We start from the raw sequence: 26,914 nt of genomic DNA on the forward strand, positions 1-26,914 counted from the left end.
CAATCGGAAGACATATATATTTCTTGCCTGTAATTTCCGACTTCGTCGGTGAGGAACTTGACTGAACAAAATGGCGTCAATGTGAACTATAAACATGGGATTTTGAAAAATCATAGCAAATTCGTTTTTATCACCATTTTCATAAAACCAACACTATGTGATAGAAAAAAGATTAAGCTTTTTAGTTGTATGTCAATGTCACATCTATTTCAAGTAGTTATTTAACCCTTACCAAAATACGAAGTGTCGATGTATTTATTGACGCACTACTTCAAATTTTCAACATGTTTCGAAATAAAATCATTTACATTGTACCAATTACATTTAGCATTCGTAATTTAGACCAAACTGTATGAAAATATTCCTTCTTTAAAATGATATCTCATTTTCTCACTTTGTTCTTTCTACTTTCCAATATTTAAGAGAAATCGTATTACACTCCCAGATTGATAGACATATTTTGACAGGATAATGAAATTCAAAACTGAAATTTCGAAAAATCGTAGAAAATTCAGAAATTTTACCTGAAACTTGAAAAAAGGGCAAAATGATAGAATAAGGTTTCAGTTTCATAATGATATCAACTGTTTTGTTTTGCACTTCGTAGTTGTCGAGCTTTTAGAAAAAAATGAACACACAGTATTTTTTGTTTTGTAATCCGGATGAAACTCGCTCAAGTTTCAAGACCAAGGTCTATTTTAATGAGAATTTACATAATACAATATTACAAACGTATGTTTGATGAGGCATACAAATGATACCTAAGGCCTTGTCTTTTTCATGGAATAAAAGATTTTGGGTTTCTCTCTCCTTTATATCATCTCAAGCAAGATGACCCCGTGAATTAAAAGACCGATCTATATGACAGGAAATGGACCTCCGTCATGATTTTTTATGATTCTTTATATTATTCATCATACTTCCGACTGAGACAGACATGGATTATAGCTCTGCGGTTGCTCTGCGGGTATCCCGATTGATCTCGAGCCGTGTTTCCATTCCTTTTAAATATACAATTCCTTGTCTTAAATAATAGATTATAATGGAGCATTGGAGTGAAATGATATTAAATAGAAAGAAAGAGTTTTCTTCTGTATAAGTAAGAAGTAAATAAATAGTTAAATATTCATTTTAAACCTTTATTATGTTTTAGTATCTAAGGGAACAGATTTTCTTATTTTTGGTATGTGTTCATATTATGAAGTCATATTGTAGACATGGAACACATTAGTTATAAATTTATATTTATCTTCAGGTTATTATTTGATGTAGCCAAACATGATGTTAGTCTTGTGACCTTCAAATTAGCACTTGAGGTAATCAAAGAGTTGTATTATGTTGTTTTATAATTTAGTTAATAATTTGCTTATTTTGCTTTGCTTAGTTGCTGCATGTATATGTTTTTATGCTTTGCTGTTTTGCTTCATTTATTTATATTTATGAATTCATGTAGAGTATATTATTTACATGGTAACAGAATATTTATCGCAGTTATGTTTATGAGATACATAAACTAATACATGTAAGACACAAGTTTAAGTTGAGTCTTTGAGACAGAAAATATAGATGTAAAAGAGAATGACAATATTATTTTACTTAGAATGTAATACAGTGCAATGTACTTGTTCATAAACATGTCAGAGTTATCTTTCTTTGCACTAGTATTTATAGTATTTTATAATTGTGTTTTGTAGGGTCTTTATATGAGACTACTGTTATTTTGTTGAAGTCCTAAGACCTTTAATAAAGAATCATTACAATATTTACAACCGAGTGCTGTTATAATGATGCCTATTTCCACCCGGTTTCATTAGTAGCTACGATTAGGTAAGCGGACAACATTTAAAGAGTGAAAAGTTTATTTAAAATTTTAAGTGGAAACAGGTCACGTGTACTGACAGAACGTTTTTGATAATTGTTGAACCACTTCTTCTAATAATTCAGGTACATGGGAACAGGTCACGTGTAGGTTTTACTGACAGAACTTGCTTGATAATTATTCAGCACCAGCCAGCAGTAATTCACAGTTGGAAATTGTTTTTTCCTAACCGTCTTTAAATTCCATCATTATACTTTTAGTGTTCGTCTATAGATTAATGAAGCCTTATGGAGCGTTTCTTTAGATTACTGTGTTTCGTTCTAAGTAAGCAAAACACCTGTAACTTGAAGACGTATTTCGTTGTACACAGAGTGAAAAGATTTGAATACGTCACACAGGTGACAGAAAAAAAAATTGTCATTGTAAGTACTTTATGGTTTAAAACTATTTTTATTATCATTACTAACAAACTCTAAACTCTGCAATTAGTTTAATTACCCTTTATGGAACAATCAATTTGTGGAACACTCGCTTTAATAATTATTTACCCCTTTTCATTAACAGATTTGTATACCACTTATACTGTTATAAATTACAGGTAAACAAAAATGATCAAGTCGCTGTTAGTATCTAACATAGGAATGTAGGACAGAAAGTCACAGGACAATAAGTCACCGACTGCAAGGGCTGTATAGACAGTCAAGGTCGTGAAAAAAATCCACATATATATAAACATAGTCACGGATAAAATGTCAAAATTCAGTTTTGAGATTTTTTCTTTGAACAAGAAGACCTTATTTTTAAAATATGTATTGCCAAACAGTCGGGGGACCTTCCCGGTGATGGTGTCGAGGGGTAGCTCGTGACCCGAGTCGATCCTTTTTGTGTTAGACTTGCTACATGTCCCTTCCTTATTATTTTTTTTAATTTTGCCCCTTTAACAATTTTACTGCTATAACTAGGAGATTTCCATTATACTGACATCTGCAGAGGAAGGGACTTGTAAAGTTTGTCTGAGGCTTGACCAAACTGTTAATCTTAAAGAGTAATTAAGATTGACATTTATTGATTAGAATTTCAGATAACATTAAGAAAGTGAAACTTGATATTTCAGGGTTGTGCAAATACTGTTTATTTATTTTCATTTTATAACTAACTAGAAAGATAAGGTCACTGAACTTATACATATGATGAAACATCACATCATTGTCAGAGTTTCTGGTGTTTCCAATGGCAGAATGTTCTACTCCAAAAAAGTTTTTTTAGATTTATAAAATTTACTCCAACAACTAAAAAAACTCTTTGTGTAATTTGTGGAAACAGAATTGAAAAAAGTGATTACAGAAGAAAATTATTTCATGGCAGCATCAAATCTGAATACTGTATTCTTATTGAAAAATATCTGGAAATAAATATTACAGAAGAGACACATGCAGATACTGCTTGTAGAAAATGTGTTAGAGAATTGCAAAAAATTGACAGTGTTTTAACAACATTTAAATCAACATATCAGAATACTTTGGCAAAACTACGTGAAACACATGGACATAACTCAGTTTCATTCAAAAGACAATTCTCTGAGGACGGTAGTGCAACTGTTAATAGTAGGAAGTCGTTGTTTCCTAGAGATGAGGAAATAGAAGACTCTGAATTCAATATCGACACTGAAACTGACACAGAACTGAAGGTATGTTTGTACAGTTCATTTTGATTGTAGAAACAGAGAAAATAATGAATCAATGTCCTTACATAATAAACATAATAAACATATCATCCTATGGCTAACTAAACGGGCAAAGTATGTGTACACTTCCCTTTTGATTTATTGACTTTTTGATAAATTTTTTTCCTCCAGTGGCAAATATTTCATGTGTTTCTGGATTAGAATATGATTTAAGCATAGTTATTTTCAGGTTGAATAAAAGATTTAAGGCATATTTCTTGAAAAGCGTATTTATAATAGCTGTTAATTATATCCTTAAGTTATATGTTTAAAATACCCCTTCCCCCACACACACACGCAAAATGAAAAGTTGATGCCAAAATTGTTAACCAAGTCAATGGAAAGCTATCTTTGTGTGAACTACCAATATTAACGTTAAATCAAATAAAACAACAGAACTTTTTTGAAAAATAAAATTATCACATTTTTTCAAAATGTGAAAATTATTACTTGAATGTCAAATATTTAGACATGATATTCACCTTTTTAATGAGGACCTTCTTATTTGTAGGTTATAATATGCCGTGGATTGAAAAATGAAATACGGTGCATGCCTTCGAAGCACTTTCCAATTCTTGATGCCTTAACCTCTGGTGATATGCCTACAGTTGGTTCATTTATTTCTAAAATTCCAGATTTGCAAGATGTTTTCCAAGAAACAGTGTTTGATACCATCAAAGGTGAAATTAAGACTTTGGCACTAATGGAGAATAATTTTACGTAACCATGACAAGAAAAAGTCTCTTACATTTGCCAGAGTTATAGATGAATGGAGACAGAAAGCTCCTACCTTTTTAATTTCAATTGAAGCATCGGTATCAAACCCAGCACATCAGTTTAATAAGTATAAAAAGGGCGAAGCTTTAATACCAGGCATAGTGACTGCTGGCTGTAAACTTCTGACCCTGTACAGCAAAGATTTAAATGCTTTTCAACATTTTAATAGCTATATTTTGTGGAAAGGTGGTTGCAAGAAATCTGTATTTTCTCGACTGAATGCCACATATGACTGCTTAAGCTACCAATCAACGCTAAGTTTGGCAGACTAGTTAGGGAATGGCTGGGACAAGGATCTTGTTGCTATGCAAAAACTAGTAACAACTGAAACGTCACATGAATTGGTGTTACTTCAGAACATACAGATGATCAAAGAGTCCATTGATTTGGTGAATGGAGATGCCGTTACAATGGTTCAACGAATTCTTGAACTTTCTAACGCGGAAAATGACTTGCATCAGTACAGAGATTTAATGCACCCTGGCTTTTACTTTGTAGGAGATAATGTTGATATGCGTACAAAAGTCAGGAATATGACAATCTATAATCAACACAAAGACCATCATATGTACCAAATATGTGCCTATGAAAACAGAATTTCAGGGAACCATCTAGACAACACTGTTGCCAAAGGAGATGCAAATACAGTGCCCTTCACTACTTTCATACCGAGTCAGTCAGAATTGGACAGTATATCTAGTGACTTCACTTTCCTAGTAGCGAAAATATGGAGTCAGCATATTCCACATTTCAACATATTTGCACCAGTCCTTCCTGAGTATATCGAACATCAGTACATGAAAGAAATGAAACAAAAACAACAAGAGTAAGTTGATAGTTTATGTGTTATTATTAACAAATTAATGAAAATTTTATTGATTGTTGTTAAATAGAGTCAGTGGCAAATATTCCATGCATATTACAAATAAGGACGAGGATGTAACATAAAATTTAAATAAATTTGATCAATCTTACACGTTGGTTGACAAAGGTTTAAAAATGGTTACTTTCAAATCATGCATGTTAATTAAGGTGGTACCCAACACCTTGACTAATATTGATTTGGCTCGTTTAATATTCCTAAAATTTTGACAAAATGTTTACTTTGACCCTTTGACAAAAATATAAAAATTTCAAAAAATTTGAACCAACCACTTTATCAGAAAAATTTCATTGGTTATATAGCAGTTTGACAAACACTAATTTTGATCATTGAGAAGCTTAATATTTCCTTAACAATACAACGTAATTTAAACGTTTAGCTGATTTTTACAGAGTTATCTCCCTGTAGTGTTAGGTACCACCTTAAGTCCTCAAAAGACACTGTTTGTTAAGGTGTCCTGCATTTTTTCTCTTGATATTTAGCAAAAGACCTATTTATACAACATATTTTAATAAAATCACCATAACTTCAAGTTTTGTTGATATTTATGTTAAAAATCAAGCGACAGTAAATATTTAAGTTTTTTCGAAAAGATTATAACCCGTAAACATAATAACATGCTTAACTGTGCTCATTGTTGAAGGCCGTACGGCGATTTATAAATTATAGTTGTTAATTTCTGTGTCATTGCTCTCTTATGGAGAGTTGTCTCATCGGCAATAATACCATATCTTCTTTTTTATATTAAAAAGTATTAATACAAAAGTACAAAAACATATATTTTTTTACTATATACGCATATATGAATTATAGTTGATTGCGTTTAATATCATGTACCTCATTTGCTTTTAATAGATAAATATGGGAGTTTTAATGAAAAGTGAGCAATACAACGAAGATATGACAGACATTTGTGAATTTATGCACAAGTATGTACCTGGACACAATGAAACAGCTGACTGGACAAAACAGCCAGAAAAAGTCTTGTCTCTTTGACACATTCCCATTCTCAATTTTATTGAGTGGAGGTGACTATTTAACTTTTGAGAGACACAAACAGGCACAGTTATCCAAACGAAATGGTCGAACTCCAACAAAAAGATTAGAGGGACTGGTGCCTAAAATGGAAGAATTTCACAACCAGGGAGAGTTGCTAAAGGTAATGTCTACAATACTCTACCTAAGAATGATAATTTGAAATAGATTATGTTGTATGTTGATATTAAATTTGAATATATTTGTAAGAAAAACACTTTTAATTCACCCCCAAGGGTGACTGGGGAATAGAAATATGGTCACCATTGGTCTTCCTCCGACCGGCGGTAAAACCCTCGCTAAAGTGGGGCGTCCGTTTGGCTGTGCGGGATGTACAAGTTCGCAGTCACGTCCGGTCAGAATGGGGACGTTAAATCCGATGACTCGTGTAAAGAGAGTGCCACGTTCTTTGCACGCTAAGAACCCTTGCAACAACTCTTTGAGGGGTCCGTAGGTGGCCTGTTGCAAGGCTAAATTTCTGTCCTTATCCAATGTACCCTTATTTTCCCGTGGCAGTCCAAATTTCCTCGACCTTCATTCCAGACGCCCCTATTACAGAACCTACCTATTGTATTTATTGTTAATTTGTTCTCGTCCTGAATATGCATGAAATATTTGCCACTGGACGTTAAGCAACCAACAATCAATCAATCAATCAATCACTTTTAATTCTTTGAGGAATGCATATTTTTTTCCTCGTTAAAACCGTAATCTTTCTGATTGCTTCAATTTCAGGTCATTTGGAAGTTGCTGTACTCAACCTCATCAGCTAGAGACCAGGGTACTCTGTATGCAGCACGCAATACCTTAAATGCAAGAAATGTGACCCAAGATCCGGCTGATGATTATTATGCAGCTTCTGATCTTGTTGAGAAAGTTGCCACAGCATATATTATAACAGGTGGTCTTACTCATTTTGGAATGGAAAGTATAGACTCTATACCTTGTAAACATGTGTATGATGGTGAAGTTGGGAATACAAATGACATGCAGGAATATATTTTTGATCAGGCACGCTCGTTTGTTAAGACATTCACATTGCCAGAAGTACCTAAACTTCCAGAATATGGGCCAAATTGCAATACGTATAATTGTAGATACTGTGGAAAAAAGTATAAACAACCACATTCACTCAGAAAACACGAATTTTCTATCCATGGTCATTATGACCTTCTTTTTGCTAAGGAAAAAGTTTCAAGTAGCAAAGATAATGAAAATGAATCTGATGGTGTTAGTGCGTATATAAAGTTGGTTTTAACATTAGGTTTATTACGAATGGATCGCAACGATGCAATTCATATGGGTGATGGATCAAGGATGTTGAGAATTGACCAGTTCCTTGTTTTGTACTATAAATATTGTCATTGTACAAAATACGCCTTTGGTACTTTGGAAACTATAGCTCAAACTGAAGTTTTGTTAACAGAACGCCAGGCACACAGACTGATATGGAACAGGACTGTAAACCATAGAGGGGACGTAAACACAAATCATCCTAATGATTTAGATGTAGAACATTGTAATAAGGTGTTTAAAGATTTTGCCCATAGTTACAGAGGTGTTTTTACTGAGAAAGTGGTTGCTAGAGTCAGTAAGAGTGCAATGAAAGTACATGAAATTATCAAACAGTTTGACAAAGTGTGTAATGTGCGTGTTCCATCAGGACGACATAAGACATGTGACAAGGAAATAGACATTATAACATTGGTCAGACAATTCCAGGCATGTAATTTATTCGATTTCATTCCTGGCCGATCACATTATGCCTATCCAAACATAAAGGAAAATCCCCTTACAGAATTAGACATCGAGTTTGTTAGAGACTGGATTGCTGCTAGTTTAAAAAAGTTTCAAAACAAACATTTCTGTTAGCAGAACTGTTTTATTATTTCAAAACATTTCATCATCTGAACTGTAAATGACTTGTGGTTTTCTTGTTGACGATTCTAAAACATCACTGTCACTATCACTTGAAAACATATCATCGAGTTCGGTAAAGTCATTGTCATCATTATCATCACTATCATCATTGTCCTCATTAGACATAATAGCTGTGTATATATTAGGAAGGACTTGATTACAAGTGTTTGTACATACACATTCATCTTCACAACTGCATGCACATTTGCATGAGAGACGACAAATATCACAACAAAAGTGAGGTATATGTGCATGTTCAACAATTGTTTTAAATATATTTAGAATAAATGCCTGTCTACATGTTTTAGATTTAACATATTCTTTCATAGTTGGGAATATATTTTGACTTCCTAAGCATCTTTTGTAAGTTAGCAGAATAGCATTGCATTGTTGTGAAGGTTCTCTACCAGCTCGACCAGATTCTTGTACATAGTCATCAACATCATTAGCTGGACTATAATGTATAACTGTATCCACACCTTTAACACCCAGACCCATGCTAAATGATGTTGAACATAGAACAACTCTTATATTACCATTTGGATTCATGTAGGATGTACAAATAAAATCTTTTACGTCATCATCCGTTTTCAAAAAGGCGATTTCTATTATCATTTGGTCCACCCTCTTTGAAGTCAATGTAAGCATCACGTTTAAGGGATATTTCAAGATATTCATATACGTCTGCCATGTGTTTGATTTGCCTAAAGCACTCCGAGGTGGGTGGATGACAAGAATGGTGAATCTTTCTCATTTCCTATGGCACAACAAAACCAACCCTCTAAATCAGCTTTAATACATAAAAAAAGAAAATGTGATGATTCAGTGCCCTGTCAGGAAGATGACAGTTGGCCCAGATTTATTGTAATAAAAGGAACAGATGAAAAACCAATTTCCAAAATATCTCCCTTTGTGATTCACAAACAAATTCAAAGCGTTGCTGGTACTGTAAAAAAAGTTTCAAAAATGAGATCAGGCAATTTGTTGGTTGAATGTTCCAACAAAAGTCAGTCAACAAATTTGCTTACACTGACAACAATTACAAACTTTCCTGTTTCTGCCTCTCCTCACAACAGTTTGAACAGCTGTAAGGGGATTATTCGAGACAGAAGTCAATACCTTGGTGACCTTACCGTGGAAGAAATCTGTGAGGAACTTTCAAGCCAAGGTGTAACTGATGTTGTTAGATTTCAAATAAAAAAGAATGGAAATATAATCAAATTAAATACATATCTTTTGACATTTAGAACTCCAACTCCTCCTCCATCTATTACTTTAGGTTGCTTCGGAATCAGAGTTGACAGGTTTATCCCTAACCCAATTCGATGCTTCACTTGTCAAAAGTTTGGTCATGGAAGCAAACAATGTCGTGGTACGCAGAGATGCTTCAAGTGTTCTGACGAAGGACACGAGGGAACAACCTGTAGCTCTGAATCTTCTAAATGCGTAAACTGTGGTGAATCCCATTTTTCATCATCTAGGGACTGCCCTGTTTACCTTAAAGAAAAAAATATTATCAAAATTAAAACAGAAAGAAACATCAGTTACCCAGAAGCTAAACAGATAGCTTCTGTTTCGAATGATCTCCTTGTTTCGAACAGACCATCGTACGCCAGCAAAGTTGTCCGCTCGTTCAGTCACGAGCAAACACAAACTCGCATGACCTGGCCAATTGATGCTGAGACATTTACAATGCTGCCTGTTGAAACAGAACCTAACGATAAAATATTAATTCCAAGAAAACCAACACCTTCTAAAACCAGTACTCAGTCAACTCAATCTTCCTTACAGAGCTCAATGTCATCATCTAAAAAAAATGAAAAAAAGAAATCAAATAAAAAAGATACAGTTAAATCAGACAGTTGGGGCGGTGAATCTGTCTGGGATCTTCCCAGTGACATTGATGATTCTTCCATCTCCAATAGTCCTCCTTCATCTGCATCTAATAAAACTAGTTTATCTTCTGCATCTAGTACAAAGTCTTCTAAAGCCCCGTCTCCTCTTCGTTCTCCAGAACAGAAGGATGTCCCAAAGAAGCCAGCAAATACATCCTCTCAGAAGTCTTCTGATTCGAGGTCGCGGGGTAGGGGTCGAGGCGGAGTAAAACCAGCTGCGCATGGTCCTGGAGATCGACGACTCTCCTCACACAACAGATTTTCAACACTTAACGACGAATCAGAAATGGAAATCGAAAGTGTTCCGCCACCCGAAAGATTACAATCTCAGGGTGAGCGAAATAAGAATGCTGGCAAACTCGATAGCATTCGCCCGTCTATTAACAAAACATGACTAATATCATCCAATGGAATTGCCGAGGTCTTAAAATAAATCTTCTCGAGTTAACGCTTCTAGTTCAGTCTTTTTTACCTACTGCATTTTGTCTTCAAGAAACTCATTTAAAAGAAAGTGACAATGTATCTTTAAAAGGATACAACATGTATAGCACATTTTCTAAGGTAGATGAACGTGCTGCAGGCGGATCATCTATTTTTGTGAAGGACAACATCATTCATAGCACAGTCCAACTCACCACGGATCTGCAGGCAGTTGCAATTCGTTTATCATTAGATAAAACAATTACATTATGTTCTATATATATTCCACCCAATTCAATTATCGATAAAGCTAAACTCAAAAACCTCACTGATCAATTACCCTCACCATTTATACTTATGGGCGACTTCAATGCACACAACCCCTTGTGGGGAAGCAAGTCTCATAATATCAAAGGTAAGATCATTGAGGACTTTGTCTCTCAAGAAGGATTATGCATTTTTAATGATGGATCTTATACTTATCTTCATCCTGGAAACGGGTCTTATTCTGCTATTGATATCACTATTTGCGATCCCTCTCTTCTTCTGGATTATTCATGGCGTGTTCATGATGATCTATGTGGAAGTGATCACTTTCCAATAGTACTTGAACATCTTTTTACTTCTGCCCAACAGAGAGTACCACGTTGGAAACTTGACAAGGCGGACTGGTCCTTGTTTGAGAATCTCTGTCAAGCGGAACTTCAGTCAAAGATGTTTGAGACTGTACAAGATCCAATTTTAACTTTTAATACAGTTTTAACGTCAATTGCTGACAGAACTATTCCTAAGACCTCGGCAAATCCGAAACATCCCAGCAAACCATGGTTTGATGATGCTTGTGATCAAGCAATAGGTGACCGTAAAAAATCTGAAAGACGGTTCAATCAACAACCAACGACGGAAAACTTGAGTAATTTCCGTGTTTTTCGCGCTAAGGCACGGCGGGCTTGCAGGCAAGCACGACGAACGTCTTGGAAGAAATTTGTCTCGGAGATAACATCTCGCACTCCGATGACAAAAGTATGGAACATGATACAAAAGATAAAAGGTAAAAATTCTAAAGCCACAGTTAAACATTTAAAAAATGGCAATGATTTATTAACATCTGAAAAGGATATTGCCAACAAGCTTGGTGAAACTTTTGCGAAATCTTCTTCTTCTAACAACTACAGGGAAGATTTTAAAAAAGTTAAAAAAACAAAAAGAAAAAATTAAATTAAACTTTAAATCAAAAAATGGTGAAAATTATAATAAACTCTTTTCTCTTGAAGAACTTAAAACATCTCTGTCAAAAGCCCATGATACAGCTTGTGGGCCTGATAATATTCACTACCAACTGTTAAAACACTTGCCAGATTCCTCGCTGGAAGCTCTTTTGCAGCTTATGAATAACATCTGGGAATCTGGTGATTTACCATCAATCTGGAAGCTTGCAACCGTCGTGCCTATTCCAAAACCAAGTAAAGATCACACGGATCCTATTAATTATCGGCCAATTGCTCTTACCAGTTGTGTCTGTAAAACACTAGAACGGATGGTCAATGATCGCCTTATTTGGTTCCTGGAATCCAATGGGCTTTTAGCCAATATCCAGTGTGGATTCCGCCAAGGTCGCAGTACTCTTGACCATCTTGTTCGATTCGAATCATTTGTCCGTAATGGTTTTGCGAAAAATGAACATGTAGTGTCGGTCTTTTTCGATCTAGAAAAAGCCTATGATACTGCATGGAAGTATGGTATTTTAAAAGATCTCTTTGATATGGGGTTGAAAGGCAATATGCCAAATTTTATTTCGAATTTTCTATCTAACAGACAATTTAATGTTAGAGTAAATTCAACCATGTCTGATCTGTATGATCAAGAGATGGGTGTCCCTCAGGGCAGTATTTTATCTGTTACATTATTTAGTCTTAAAATCAACAGCCTTGTTGAAGTTTTAAAAAGTAATATTGAAGGTTCATTGTATGTTGATGACTTTTTAATATGTTATAGAGGCAAAAATATGAATAACATAGAAAGACAATTACAGTTATGTCTTGGAAGAATTGAAAAAAAAAATGGGTTTAAATTTTCCACTTCAAAAACGGTCGGGATGCATTTTTGTAACAAAAGGCAATTGCATCTTGATCCAGAACTCACTTTGTACGGCAACCCAATTAAAATGGTTGATGAAACCAAATTTCTTGGGTTAATTTTCGATAAAAAGTTAACCTTTCTACCCCATATCAAAATGTTAAAATCGAAATGTTTAAAAGCATTAGATATTTTAAAAGTTGTCGGCAGCACCGACTGGGGTGCTGATCGCAACATTTTACTTAATTTATATAGATCTCTAGTTAGATCTAAACTAGATTATGGCTCTATAGTGTATGGCTCTGCAAGGAAGTCCTACATACAGATTCTCGATGCTGTGCATCATCAGGGTTTGCGTCTCTGTCTTGGCGCATTTAAAACCTCACCAGTTGAGAGTCTGTATGTAGAAGCTGATGAGCACTCACTCTCTAACAGACGTTTGAAGCTTGGACTTCAATATGCTGTCAAACTAAAAGCCTACTCAGATAATCCTGCCTACAGCTGTGTTTTTAATCCAATTTATGAAGATATTTTTGCAAAACATGAAAATAAAATTCCTCCGTTAGGTATACGTTTAAAATCACATTTAGCTTCTTTTGATTTAAAATCTGTTGCTCAAGTTGAAACTTGCAAATGTCCTCCATGGGAACTTCCCAAACCAAAAATGATATTTGATCTCCGTGAACACAATAAAAATAAAACAAATCCTCTTTTAATTCAGCAACACTATGCTGAAATCAAAGCCAATTATTCAGATTTTTCAACTGTCTATACTGATGGATCAAAAGATGGTGACAGAGTTGCATCTGCTGCTGTCTTCAGGGACAGAGCTGCAACTCTCCGTTTGCCATCTGATGCATCGATCTGTACTGCTGAAGCAGAAGCAATAATTTTGGCTTTGAAATTTATTGCTTCTTCAGATAAATCCAAATTTATTATATGTTCTGATTCACTTTCATGCTTACAAGCTATACAAAATACTAAAATTAAAAACCCAACAATTCTCAAAATTTTATATGTAATGAGGAATTTAAAAATTCTTCTTAAAGAAATATTATTTCTATGGGTGCCGAGTCATGTTGGAATCCTTGGAAACACAGCTGTAGACCTTGAGGCAAAGAATGCCCTGGGTGACCCTTTATCTAACTGTGATATACCATATACCGATTTTAAATCTAATATTAGAGAATATGTTTTTAATATATTGAAAAATGAATGGAGTAAAAAAGATGGTAATAAATTACATGAAATTAAACCTAATTTATGTAAACCTTTCAATAATTTTATGTGCAGAAAAGATCAGTGTGTTATTTCTAGATGTCGTATTGGTCATACTAGAATAACACACGAATATCTTTTAAAAAATGAAGTAGAACCACAATGTATACCTTGTAACTGCAAGTATACTATTAAACATGTTTTAATCAATTGTATTGACTTTGCTGATATTCGGAAGAAGCATTTCAATGTCAATAATATGTATGATTTATTTAATAATATTCCATTTACAAATATTGTTTCATTCTTAAAAGAAATTGGAATATATTATAAAATATAAAAATGTTATTATATTTAAAACGATTTTAATTTTTATCACGTTATCTTAGTGTTGATTTTTATTTGTAAATAATCAATTTGCTTTAGTCTAGAATTTTAGTTTATTGAAAGACCTTTTGTCTGATTTTAAAAATATACCTTAAATTGTTATAATATTCGAATTAGCTCTCGCCGCGATATAGCCTTTCTGTGCTAATGCGGCGTAAAGCAAACAACAATCAATCAATCAATGATTTGCCTAAAGAATATAATCATCCTTGAAGTGCCCCCCCCCCCCCCCCCCCCCCCCCCCAAGGGTGACTGGGGAATAGAAGTATGGTCACCATTGGTCTTCCTCCGACCGGCAGTAAAACCCGTGCTAAAGTGGGGCGTCCGTTTGGCTGTGCGGGATGTACAAATTTGCAGCCACGTCCGGTTAGAATGGGGACGTTAAATCCGATGCCTCGTGTAAAGAGAGTGCCACGCTCTTTGCACGTTAAGAACCCTTGCAACAACTCTTTGAGGGGTCCGTAGGTGACCTGTGCAAGGCTAAATTTCTTTCCCTATCCGATATACCCTCATTTCCCGTGGCAGTCTTAATTTCTCCGACATTAATCCCTTAATCTATTACAGAACCTACCTATTGTATTTATTGTAAACTTGTTCTCGTCCTGAATTTGCATGAAAATTTTGCCACTGGACGTTAAGCAACCAACAATCAATCAATAAAATTTACTTCTACCAAATTAGTTTATTTTCACTTTAGACCAAGCTAACTAACAGACATGATACCCTCTTTTCCTGCTTCCTGATCCCTCATTCCCATGTTCCCTTACCCCTGTCCACCTCCTCAAGGGGTTCAATGGTTTTGTTTGTTTTTCTTGACAATATAAATGGCCTAATTTGTAAATTAAAGCCCTACATTAAGGGGCGATACATTTGGTCCTGGAGACGCTGCCTTACATTAATTTTAATATAATTATAATCAACTTGCCCCGGAATATTATATAGTTCACAAAAGCCACAATCGTTAAACACAGATTTTACATAGTTAAACCACTTGAAATTATAACCTTCATGCTCATGCATGTACCAAAGTTACTTATACAGTTTACCCGATAGTTTTTTATCATTTGTTGCTAGCTTGTGCCAAAAACATACCATTTTTAACTTGATCTGCAGTTCAAGTGGAAATCTTCGTTGTCTATTCGCCACTATGTCTGTTATTTATGTACATGGTCGTATTCATCAGTGCAGTAGGCTGCTCAGCAATGGCGACCCTGAAATTTCTGTTGTCCGATTAAAGCGCCAAATTAGAGGGAGGCAACTCGCGCTAGAAAAAAATTACCGTATTTCACCAAAATAATCAAAATTTCGCTTTTTTCTAGCAAATAGTAATACGTTAATCACATTTATGATCAGCTATCGTCCATTGATATAAATGCATCACACTTCATACAAAGAAAGATAATATCAAACATTAACACACTTGTTTACAAAAAATCTAGAATCTTAATGACATTCAAGCTTCCTTTCTAAAAAGAATATAGCTGCTACATATTCTTATGTATTTTGTACAAATTTACATATCCAATACTTGTGAAAGGTCTCACCTTTTAATGTCAACTGTTTCTGTTTCTTTTATCTTCATTTCGTTTATTCTCTTTTCTGTACGTCAGAGAGAGTCATGTTGTTATTACAAGATGTTGTTGGTACATTTATGTGCCAATAAACCCTAATGCATATTTATTTGGTTCAAGTTTTTCAATTTCCTGGTCCACTTTGTCTGTTTTTGGAAAATAACCTTGTTCAGGAAAAGTATATTTTCTACATTTGGAAATCTGTTTTGTTAATGGCAAGCCATTCTCTAAATTGTCACAGATGTCTCCAAAACCAACATATTTAAATCTGTTTGTGGCTTTATTCCTTATGATGAAAAGACACTCCACGGGTTCCCTCTCAAGGTTTTGAAGTTTTCCACCAATTCTGGTGAGCTCTTGCATGATTCTTGTCTTTTTCATTCTTTCTGTTTTTATTATTCTGTCTTCTGATTGATATTTGGAAAAAGTCCCCGGTTTTAGTTTTTTGTAAGCCATAGCTTTAATTTTCTCCTCCATTAGCTTTAATCCATAAATGTTATTGTCCTGGTTCCCAGAGCTGCTATTTCTAGGGTCTCCTTCTTCTCCTTCCATTGTTGTTATAGTGTGTCCTGAAATTTATCCAAACATTTAAACTATTTTAATGTTAACATTGTTACCTACTATGTTTTGCATGATTATTTTAATGTTTCTACCCTCGGGGATTCCTTTTGATTTATCATAACATTGACCATGTTGACTCTTATTTTAAAATTATGCTTCAGATTTTGTTTTAAAAGAAGAAAGTTTCCATTTGTTGTAAATCGTTTATGAATCATGAAAACATTGTACAAAGACATTATCTTTTTGACAAATAGAGAATTTCTGTTTCAAGTTGCTCATGCTTAAGTTGCATGTATACTGTTGCTTGTCTTTTTGTTGTTTTCATTTTTTGCCATGGCATTGTAAGTTTATTTTTCGACTTATGAGTTTGGATGTCCCTTTGGTATCTTTCGCCTCTCTCTTGCATTTGCTGTAGTCTTCTAATTGTATATAAACTGTTAACACAGAGAGGTATGTCTCGCCTTTTTGTAATTTTGTGAATTTCCCCATGTTGCTGAAGACGTTTAACACTGGTTCTCCGTTAAAGCGCCCATTTTATGACGTTAATTTGTCCCACCGTAAGAAAGCAAAACTAACGACTTCGAGTTATATACATCCGTAGCTTGTTATACTTATATCTGAGATTTTTATATTTCTTTTTTATCTATATTTTTAATTTTTATAAAGTTTAGTACATGTTGCACAACGATAGTGATCGGTACGGTCGTCAAAATATTTTTTTCGTAAACCTGTAATTTCCGTTAACGGAAAAAAGACCAAGCAGGACAAAATATTAAGCACAACATTGAGTGTGATATGAGTTAAATTTGATTATAGGGTTACCATAAATAATTTTGTTTATAACTGTGGTCATTTATTCCAAATCATATCAGTCTGAAAAACTAAACAAAGTTGAAAACTGCAGAGATTTGTTAAGCATGTAATCTCCGTGGAATGATCTATTCTAAACAAACACCTATTTTGAAAATAAATTTTACATCCAACAGATCGATATCGGTGTCAATATTTAATTTTAGTACAACTTCTATCTTCAGATACACGTATTATGTTTTATAAATGACGAAATCATCGAAATGTAACCTCCGTGGAATGTAATCTCCGTTGACGTTTTGGTAAAGAGTGCTTTCTATCACGTCCGCACTTCTATCGAGTATGGCATGCCAAATAAACATATTAGATAATTATTATGGATGGCGAATATATAACTTACAGATCAATAACATACATTGTAATTATCGACATAAGAAGACACCATGTGACAATTTTTATTAATCAATTGTTTAAATGTAACACAGTTGCGTTTTTCTCAGACCTAGAAAAAAAACCGAACCGGATGTTTTTTATAGAGAATAATACATGGCAAAATCCGTATCACATGCCGTATCATCCCGAGATACCAATATCAGCCCGAGGGATGATATGGGATGTGATACGGGTTTTGCCATGTATACGCTTTATCACAGATTTAAACAGGAGAGTATATAAGAACTGCTTACTGATCTAAAGCACCTGGGTTATCTTCAGATTTATTTATTTTGCCATGTTTTAAAAGTTTTATTATATATAGGAACTGCTTATTGGGTTATCTTACAATTTAGGTCATGTTGTCCATAGAAATATTTTGCTTATCGTATTTTTTGTTTGTTTGTGTTTTGTATGGTAGTTCATTCAGTTCTTTTTATCCTCCTTTAGTAATGTTGTACTATATAAAACACATTATGAATATAACCTGTTAATAAAAACAATAGCAACAATAAACCAAAAATTTAATAACAAGTATACTGTAATAAACAAGAGACTACTTTGAGACTGGTGAGTAAAATGTGCACTTTTGAAATATAAAAATCTAGTTTAACAAACATCGGACTTTATGTAAATTTAGTCGGAATCACTACTGTCATAAATGAGAAATCCGAATAGGGGTGCGATAAAGGGGTGTGATAATGGGTGCGCATAAAAGTTGAGCGATATGGATTAAACAGCAGGCTATTTATCAAATATTCAAAACTTCTGTATTTACTACTAAATATAAATTATGATAAATATCAATATTAATGCAAGTAAATAATTTTAACCTGTTTTCAATATTCAAGATATGTAACGTTTATTATTAATATAAATTTGATACCGAATTTAATACGATTTAACAATTATGCAAGTAGCCATTAGAATTGCTCTGCCTAATGAGTTTTATATCATGTTGCACAGGGAAACAAGCTTTTAAATACTATCTTTCATTTAAATGAAATTACGACGTCGGCTGAGAGGGCATGGTATATATTGTCCGTTACATTTATTAACAACACCTTGTACAAATATTCTTTTCGAAAATTAAAACACGCAGCGATGTTAAGGCAATTTCGATAAGATTTTGTCAGGGGCAGATAACCCCGTAAGGACCTCATTATGTATTCATATATTCATTAATGGCGAAAAATCCGTAAGCAGCGTCTATCGATGAAACGGTATGAAATCAAATTACATACATGCCTGTCAACTAAAAACAGGTATTCATATGATGTAATTTGTGTATCGAAACACGAATATTGTATGTTTGTGCTATAATTATTATGGCAAACAGTTGCAATAGCTGTTTTTCTTGACGAGATTGTCGGCTTTTGGACCCCGCCTCGTTTTGCAGATTAACCAATCAGTGAACGATCGCCGTCATAAAGATGTTTGTAGTTTGCAGAATGGAAAGAACCTTGCAGCGAAAATTATTTTCACTTCTACGTGAAAATCTAACCAGAAAAGTAAGTGTAAGCCACCAAATATGTATTATTTAGGAAACATACGTTGCTTGTTTTGTTAATCATTCGCTTCAGAAAGCGAAAAACTGCATACTATTAGATAAAAGCGAGTTCAGTGTTGGCAAGTATGATATACACGTGGTCAAAACGAAACTAGACTGCAACAAATATATGAAATTTGAATAATTTATCGATTCCCGTCAATAAATGAACAGAATATCGAATGAAACAAGTTTCCTGCATTATACCAAGAGCCAATTCTCAACATTTACCCTTAAATTCGTTTCAAACTTTCGTTTCGAAGCCGAAGGTATCCTGCCATTCCTGGTTGGGTACATTTGCTCCACCGTTCACTTCTCTCCGGAACCCACGTTGCTGGACTAGAGCCATGATCTCTACCTTCAAAGCATCGAGCTTTTAAAGGAGCCCTAAACACGTAATCTGGAGCTCGACCACATATGGTGTAACCCCCCCCCCCCCCCCCCCCCACCAACCTCTACTCTCACCATAAAATCAGAAAAAAGTCCCGCTTGTAATAAAGTTGCTTATTCTGTGACAACAGACCAGAGTGCGGAGGCACGAAAGTACGCAAATCGCATTATCAATTTATAAATGGAGAAGGCCACAGCTCTTAAGGAACCAATAGATTAAGGGGGGTCTCATACTTATTGCTCTGAATGTTAGTCTACTACAAGCCGCTGAGACAAAAAAAATTACAACACATACAAGTCATGCAAGTGTTATGGACCAACAAGCGTAACAGTTAAAACAAACCAGACACCATGAACACAAATTAAACAAAAATAATCATAAATGAAATATCAGTTATCACACATACTTGAAAGAAGCATATTTTTATTTGGAGCTCCGCCTAAGAATCATTGCTGGTGAATCATTCAGACAATATCTCTAAACAGCTTTCACCAATCTTCATGAAACTTTGGTGAATTGTTTGAATTTATTGACAAAAGTTTTCTTTCCATTTCTATTAGGTATTTTTGATATCTGGTTTTTGAGTATTCATAATTATTTATTCATAATAAAGGGTCGAAATTATGGCGTTTTTCGGACAATGACTCAAAATCGCTTAAACAAATTTTCATGAAACTTTGCTTAAATGTAACGTAAGCTCTCTTAAGATTTTTTTTATATATTTTAGATTTTACTTATTCCAGTTATGGGATTTTGTTCATAAAAATTTTCATGAATTGTGCCACTGTGCGCAAGTTTTTTTTTTTATCTTGTATACCCCCACTTTTAGTCTTTAAAAAAGTGGGGGTACACATGTACTGTTTTACTTCTGTCTGTACATCCTAAAGTCAGTCGGTCCGTCCGTCCCATGAATATTTTGTGTCGCATCTTTCTCAGGAACATTACAGGGATTTCTGAAATCTCAGGTTTTAGAGTTTATATGAGTCAGCTATACCGTGTCATGCTTTTTCAGATTCATCACTCAACAACTTCCTGTTTACCTTATACTTTAAGGGTATGGGGGTATAATAAGTGAGCAGTAAATCAAAGATTCACTTGTTTTTTATACGCCCGTTTACGGGACGTATTATGGTATACCTTTGTCCGTCAGTCTGTCCGTCCGTTTGTCCTTCGTCAACATGTCGGACATTAACTCAAAAACGCTTTAACCAATTTGCATAAAACTTTGATGAATTGTTTATACCTATTGACGTGAGCTCTCATTCGGTTTTTTTAATTTTAGATTTAACGTTTCCGAGTTATTGGGTTTTATTCATTAAAAAAAGGGGGATTTTCCAGTTTTCGGACAATAACTCAAGAATGTTTTCACCAACTTGCAAGAAGTTGTGGTGAATTGTTTATATCTATTGACATGAGCTCCCTTTTGATTATTATAAATTTTAGATTTTATGTTTCTGAGTTACAGGGTTTTATTCATATAAAAATGGTGGATTTTCCAGTTTTCGGACAAAAACTCAAAAATGCTTTCAGCAGTTCTTATGAAACTTTGGTGAATTGTTTATATCTATTGATGTAAGCTCCCTTTAGAGTTTTATAAATTTAACATTTTACATTTCTGAGTAATGGTGTTTTATTCATTAAAAAAGGGGGGATTTCCCAGTTTTCGGAGAATAACTCAAAAATGCTGTCAGCAGTTCTCATGAAACTTTGGTGAATTGTTTATATCTATTGATGTAAGCTCCCTTTTGAGTTTCATAAATTTCTAATATGACATTGAGAATTAATTGGACTTTATTTGTTTATAGTCTCACAACAGAAAAGTATTGCACATCAGCACAGTGTATTGAACAACAGCAAGAAATCTTTAATTGAATATAAATTCCTCTGTGGGCGTATCCAGCTGCGCTCAGCGAAACAGTTTATTTAGATTTTTTTTTGGGGGGGGGGGGGGGCTGGCTATTTTGAGCAGTGAGTGCTCTCAGCATTTCTAGTTAATCATCATGATCATAAAAATTAATTTAAGACATAAAGACGAGCTAAAATGACAACATGTGTTCATGGCACAGCTCTTTATTTGCATAGGATGAAGCAATTCCAGAAATCTGAGAAAAAATAGGCATTATATCTACATGTGTATGAATAAAATTCTGATATCAGAGCTCCAGATAAGCTGCGTATTTGCGTGATCACGCAATACAAATAATTAAAAACCCAATGCAATTGCCCATTGCAGGGTTCAATAACCCAATTAATTCAAAGGAAAACCCAATTATATGCCAAAAACATGGGTTCTTAACGCTTTTATTCGCTATCGTTTGCGTTATTTACCCTTACTTGATTACAGTCGTGGCTTAAATCTATTTTTATAATATTTATAATTGGAAATGTCCTTTCGTTCTAAAAATAGAGCCCTGCATCAAATAGCTGTAATGGGTCCCTGTTGGAATTTTCCGTTGCTCAAAAGGTACACGTGTTTATGAAAACATTTCGATCTTCTCGGCGTTTATCCAATTAGCGTGTGACATGCTGTCACATTTTTTCGAATTGCTCGGGATTTATCATAACATACAATGAATTAAAACGAAAGTAAATGTCCGGTAAATAAAAATATATTGAATAGAAGCATGTTTTTCGGCTTCTTTTTGATAGCTGAGGGAAAGTTATGATGATAACAAGACTCAGCTAGTGATTTTAGGAAGCGGCCATTGAACGCACGGGCGTGTTTGCGTACCATAACGAGAACATTGCTAGAGCGATAAACACGGCCTGACGGGGTTCCGTCAAAAACGAAATCAGTTTGAAAAAGTGAAAGGCCAAATCAATTATGACATGATATGTAGTTTGAAAGCATCGGAAACCAAAAGTTCCGATAAGGGACAACTTAACCCAGATTTATGTAAATTGAATTAAACGATAAAACAGTTTATATATTATTTTTTTCATTTTAGTTGATGAGTGAATACACATATCCGTTTTTTACGTCAATGCAGCTTGACACTTTCTTTGTTTTGGTCTAATTGTTCTAGATGCTTAAGATAGTTGTCTTATTGGCAAGTGCAGTATAACATTGTCATTTATTTACTTGATGTTGCAGAATTATTTGTAAATTTAAGTTGAATGTGGTCTCCGTCATTATAAACCACCCTATAAACCTCAAGGTTTTGGGGTATATCTTAAATCTGGAAACTACCTTTTATTTTTATTAAAAAGTAGATCTGGCAAATAGGTGAAAGGACTGGCAAAACTTTCTTACAGCACCTAAATTTCACATATATTACACAAAAATCTAAACACTTAGCCACACCTACCCCAACTATAATTAAACTGTAGGGTGATCATATAGGATCTAGAAAGGCAATTAGTTCCTGTCCAACTAGTGACACCAGCTGCAGTTTACATAAGTTTTGAGAAAATACAAAACTGACAGAACGTTTAAAACGGGACACAAATTAAATGTACAATTGCTCGTCAGTGAATATACCAAATAAAACAGCTAGCACATATTCTACAAAGAAAGAAACACATTTAAGATGGAAAAACATCTGGGGTTGATATAATGTGATTATAACATGCCTAAATATTCAATATTGTGTTGATGAAAAAACCCAATACATTAAGGAGCTTGGTGGTGAAAAACCCAATTTGATATTTGCTTGAGGGGTGAATTAGAATTGATAATGCAATTAAAAAACTTTATCACCCAATTACATAAAAAAATGGTGGGTAAAAACCCCAATGTGTGAATTCTTATCTGGAGCTCTGTGATATCAAATAAGGGTTGTGTGGCAGACGTAATTTCTTTATTCAAGAAATTATATGAATCATTATACACATGTTTATGCTCCTTATTTTAAAAAAAGTATCTATTTGTAATTAAATAACTACTTTCTCTTTTTTTTTTAGCTCACCTGTCAATTACAAGATACAGTATGCCATTCCAGCTTTGATAAATATAAAGTAATGGTTTGAATTTGGAGAGCTTTATTATTATAGACAGGTAAATTGTTTTATCCTGCAATTAGCACACTATTGTACAATGAGGCAACTCTCCTCAAGAGTCCAAATGATGCAGAAATTAACAACTTTAGGTCACCTTATGGCCTTCAACAATGAGCAAAGCCCATAGTCCATTATATAAAAGGCCCTGAGGTGACATATGTAAAACATTTCAAAGGAGAAAACTAACGGCCTAATTAATGTAAAAAAAAATGAATGAAAAAACAAATATGTAACACAGCAACAAATGACAACCGCTGAATTACAGACACATACATACAGAATGTGGCGGGGTTAAACATGTTAGAGAGCCTGGCTTTCTTCCTGTTTTATAATTTGTGCAAATAAATTTCTGTTTTCTTGCATTGTAAGAATATTGTATGATGTAAATTCAGAAATTATTGCCATATTTTTATAAGGCAACTTTGAATATCGCAATTATAAGAATTCATATTCTGAAATCTATACATATAAGTAACTGTACAAGTATGTAGATTTTTCTGAAATCACAATTATTAATCTCACTTTTTTGTCCAATTTTCAAAATTTGCATTAATAAATGTACCCAATAATCATGATAATTTTTATTCGACTGCAAAAAAATTTTGCAGTCGTATATTGGTATGACATTGGCGTCGTCATCGTCCGAAGACACATTTGTTTTCGCACTCATACTTAAGTTGAAGTGAATGGATCTCTATGAAATTTTACCATAAGGTTCAATACCACAAAAGGAAGGTTGGGATTGATTTTGGGGGTTATGGTACCAACAGTTAAGGAATTAGGGGCCAAAAACAAGCATTTTTGTAACTTCCAGACATAACTTGTGTGTAAGTGTATGGATCTCTCTGACATTGTACCACAAGGTTCCATATCACAAAGGGAATGCTGGGATTGATTTTGGGGGTTATGGTACCAACAGGTAAGGAATTAGGGGCCAAAAATAAGCATTTTTCTAGTTTCCTGACAATAACTTGTGTTCAAGTGTATGGATCTCTCTGAAATTGTACTGCAAAGTACCATACCACAAAGGGAGGGCTTGGATTGATTTTGGGGGTAATTGCCTCATTTTTAGGAATTAGGGGCCAAAAAAGGGGCAAAAAACAAGCATTTTTCTAGTTTCATGACAATAACTTGTGTGTAAGTGTATGGATCTTTCTGAAATTGTACTAAAAGGTTCCATATCAGAAAGGTACAGCTGGAATTGAGTTTGGGGGTAATTGCCCAAAACGTTTAGGAATAAGGGGCCAAAAATAAGCATTTTTCTAGTTTCCAGACAATAACTTGTGTTCAAGTGTATGGATCTCTCTGAAATTGTACTGCAAGGTACCATACCACAAAGGGAAGGCTTGGATTGATTTTGGGGGTAATTGCCTCAAAATTTTAGGAATTAGGGGCAAAAAAAGGGGCAAAAAACAAGCATTTTTCTAGTTTCATGACAATAACTTGTGTGTAAGTGTATGGATCTTTCTGAAATTGTACTACAAGGTTCCATATCAGAAAGGTAAAGCTGGAATTGAGTTTAGGGGTAATTGCCCAAAACGTTTCGGAATAAGGGGACAAAAATAAGCATTTTTCTAGTTTCCAGACAATAACTTGTGTTCAAGTGTATGGATCTTTCTGAAATTGTACTGCATTGTAACATACCACAAAGGGAAGGCTGGGATTGAGTTTAGGGGTGATGAAACATAAGGGGGTTCAAAAAATTGGGGGGGGGTTTCCTTTTTTTCTTTAAAATTTTCCATTTTGAATTGGTTATTTCTGATTTATATATAAAAGCAAATAATAATGATATGGTTTGAATAGGTAAATTAAAAAAATTTAAGTTCTTAAACCACATTCATTCTGTGTCAGAAACCTATGCTGTGTCAAATATTTAATCACAATCCAAATTCAGTGCTGTATCAAGCTTGAATGTTGTGTCCATACTTGCCCCAACTGTTCAGGGTTCGACCTCTGCGGTCATATCAAGCTGCGCCCACATAGCATTTTATTTAATTTAATGAAGTATCTGTACCAACAATAAAATTTATTTACACAGACATGACAGATATTAATACAATAATATACTGAACTTTATAGCTAAAATTTCTTAGCTGTGGATTACTGATATTGATATTGAAGTATTCCTGTCATCATGGTCATAGTTTACATTTGGAAAAGGAGATACAAAACAATATCGTTAAACATAATACATAAGTTTAAATATTTATTACATAATACATCTAATAGGCACATCTGGGTTTTTCATTTAATTTTAAAGTTTTATAAAAGTAGTGCACCTTATTAAAATGTGTGTGGAAAATTAAATTCTTGTTCAAATGTTGAATGAAGACATTATAAAATAAGGACATGGGAATTATTAATTTATTTTGTTAGCATTTTAACAGTAAATTCTTGAAGAAGTATGTTTGCACTAACTTTTGATTACTTTTCACATGTTGAAAATTTCATTTAATATATATTATATTTGCATTTTCATATTTCAGGGATGATGACCTGCAGTGAGACAGCAGTAGAAAGTTACTTATAACTCATCATGGCCATTATGGAAGATCTGATTAAAATTTGTTTAGAAAGCCACCAAATATGTCCATGAAAAGTAGAAAAAAGACAGCAATTCTACATAATGTACTAAGCAGAAGCATTGACTGTTTCAAGACCAAATGAATTGGAATTTAGTGTTTTGATGCTGAGAGACAGAGGAATATTAACTGGACAATTTAGCTTCTTTTTCATCATCATTGAAGTTGATGTTTACCATCTTAAAGAGCTTTAACCTCAGTTAAAATGAATTCTAAATATAGGCAGTTTGGAGATTTGTGAATTTTCTTACAATTGGAGTTTCAAAAAAGGATTTCATTTAAAAAAAAATGTATTTCACTGATGTAATTTGTCGTCTCTTTCATGAAATATTTGAAAAATCTGCAATATCTAACCAAGTGAGAGATCTACAGATCATTTGCAGATAGACATATATATGATATTCAGTTGAACTGTAAAGAAGGAAATATTCATTTATAAGACTTATATGAGTGTTTTGTTATTTTTATGGCAAGTACAGGGAAAAGATAAAGTAATTTGATTTAAACATTCATCCTACCTACAGATATACACGAGATATACATGTAGGCATACAATTCACTGATGCACGACAAATGGAGTTACATGTAATTTTAGAACTAAGAATATGACATACATATATGATTGCCAATGAAACAACTCTCCATCAGAGAACAAATAGTCATATATTGTCCACCAGAGAACAAGAAAATCATATTTTATCATGATTTATATTTCAATTTCATTTCATAACACAGACTACAGGTTTACAAAAAGTTCAAAAGTATAATAAAAGTGTTTTAATTGCAGTTGTTGGTCATATTGATGTTGGCCTTCAATACTGAGCAAGACCTCTGTACACATGTAGCAGCCACAGAATGTTTGAACC

At 34.0% G+C, this 26,914-nt stretch overlaps 2 protein-coding genes and 1 long non-coding RNA gene across 7 annotated transcripts in view; 2 read left to right on the forward strand and 1 right to left on the reverse strand.

Moving 5' to 3' along the window:
* Nucleotides 1–26,914, reverse strand: part of LOC127721949 (OTU domain-containing protein DDB_G0284757-like) — a 269,632-nt gene that overhangs the window by 52,475 nt on the left and 190,243 nt on the right. The window lies entirely within an intron of this gene.
* On the forward strand, nt 6,238–8,443 carry LOC127721948 (uncharacterized). The gene is made up of 2 exons (XM_052228797.1): nt 6,238–6,361; nt 6,973–8,443. The coding sequence occupies exons 1-2, from the start codon at nt 6,326–6,328 to the stop codon at nt 8,107–8,109; spliced, it is 1,173 nt and encodes a 390-aa protein (XP_052084757.1). The 5' UTR covers nt 6,238–6,325; the 3' UTR covers nt 8,110–8,443.
* Nucleotides 18,956–26,493, forward strand: LOC127721953 (uncharacterized). The gene is made up of 3 exons (XR_007991545.1): nt 18,956–19,038; nt 23,371–23,464; nt 25,953–26,493. It is a non-coding gene; the product is annotated as an uncharacterized LOC127721953 (long non-coding RNA).

This window comes from Mytilus californianus, unplaced genomic scaffold (genome assembly GCF_021869535.1).
Source record: "Mytilus californianus isolate M0D057914Y unplaced genomic scaffold, xbMytCali1.0.p SCAF_12, whole genome shotgun sequence".
NCBI lineage: Eukaryota > Metazoa > Mollusca > Bivalvia > Mytilida > Mytilidae > Mytilus > Mytilus californianus.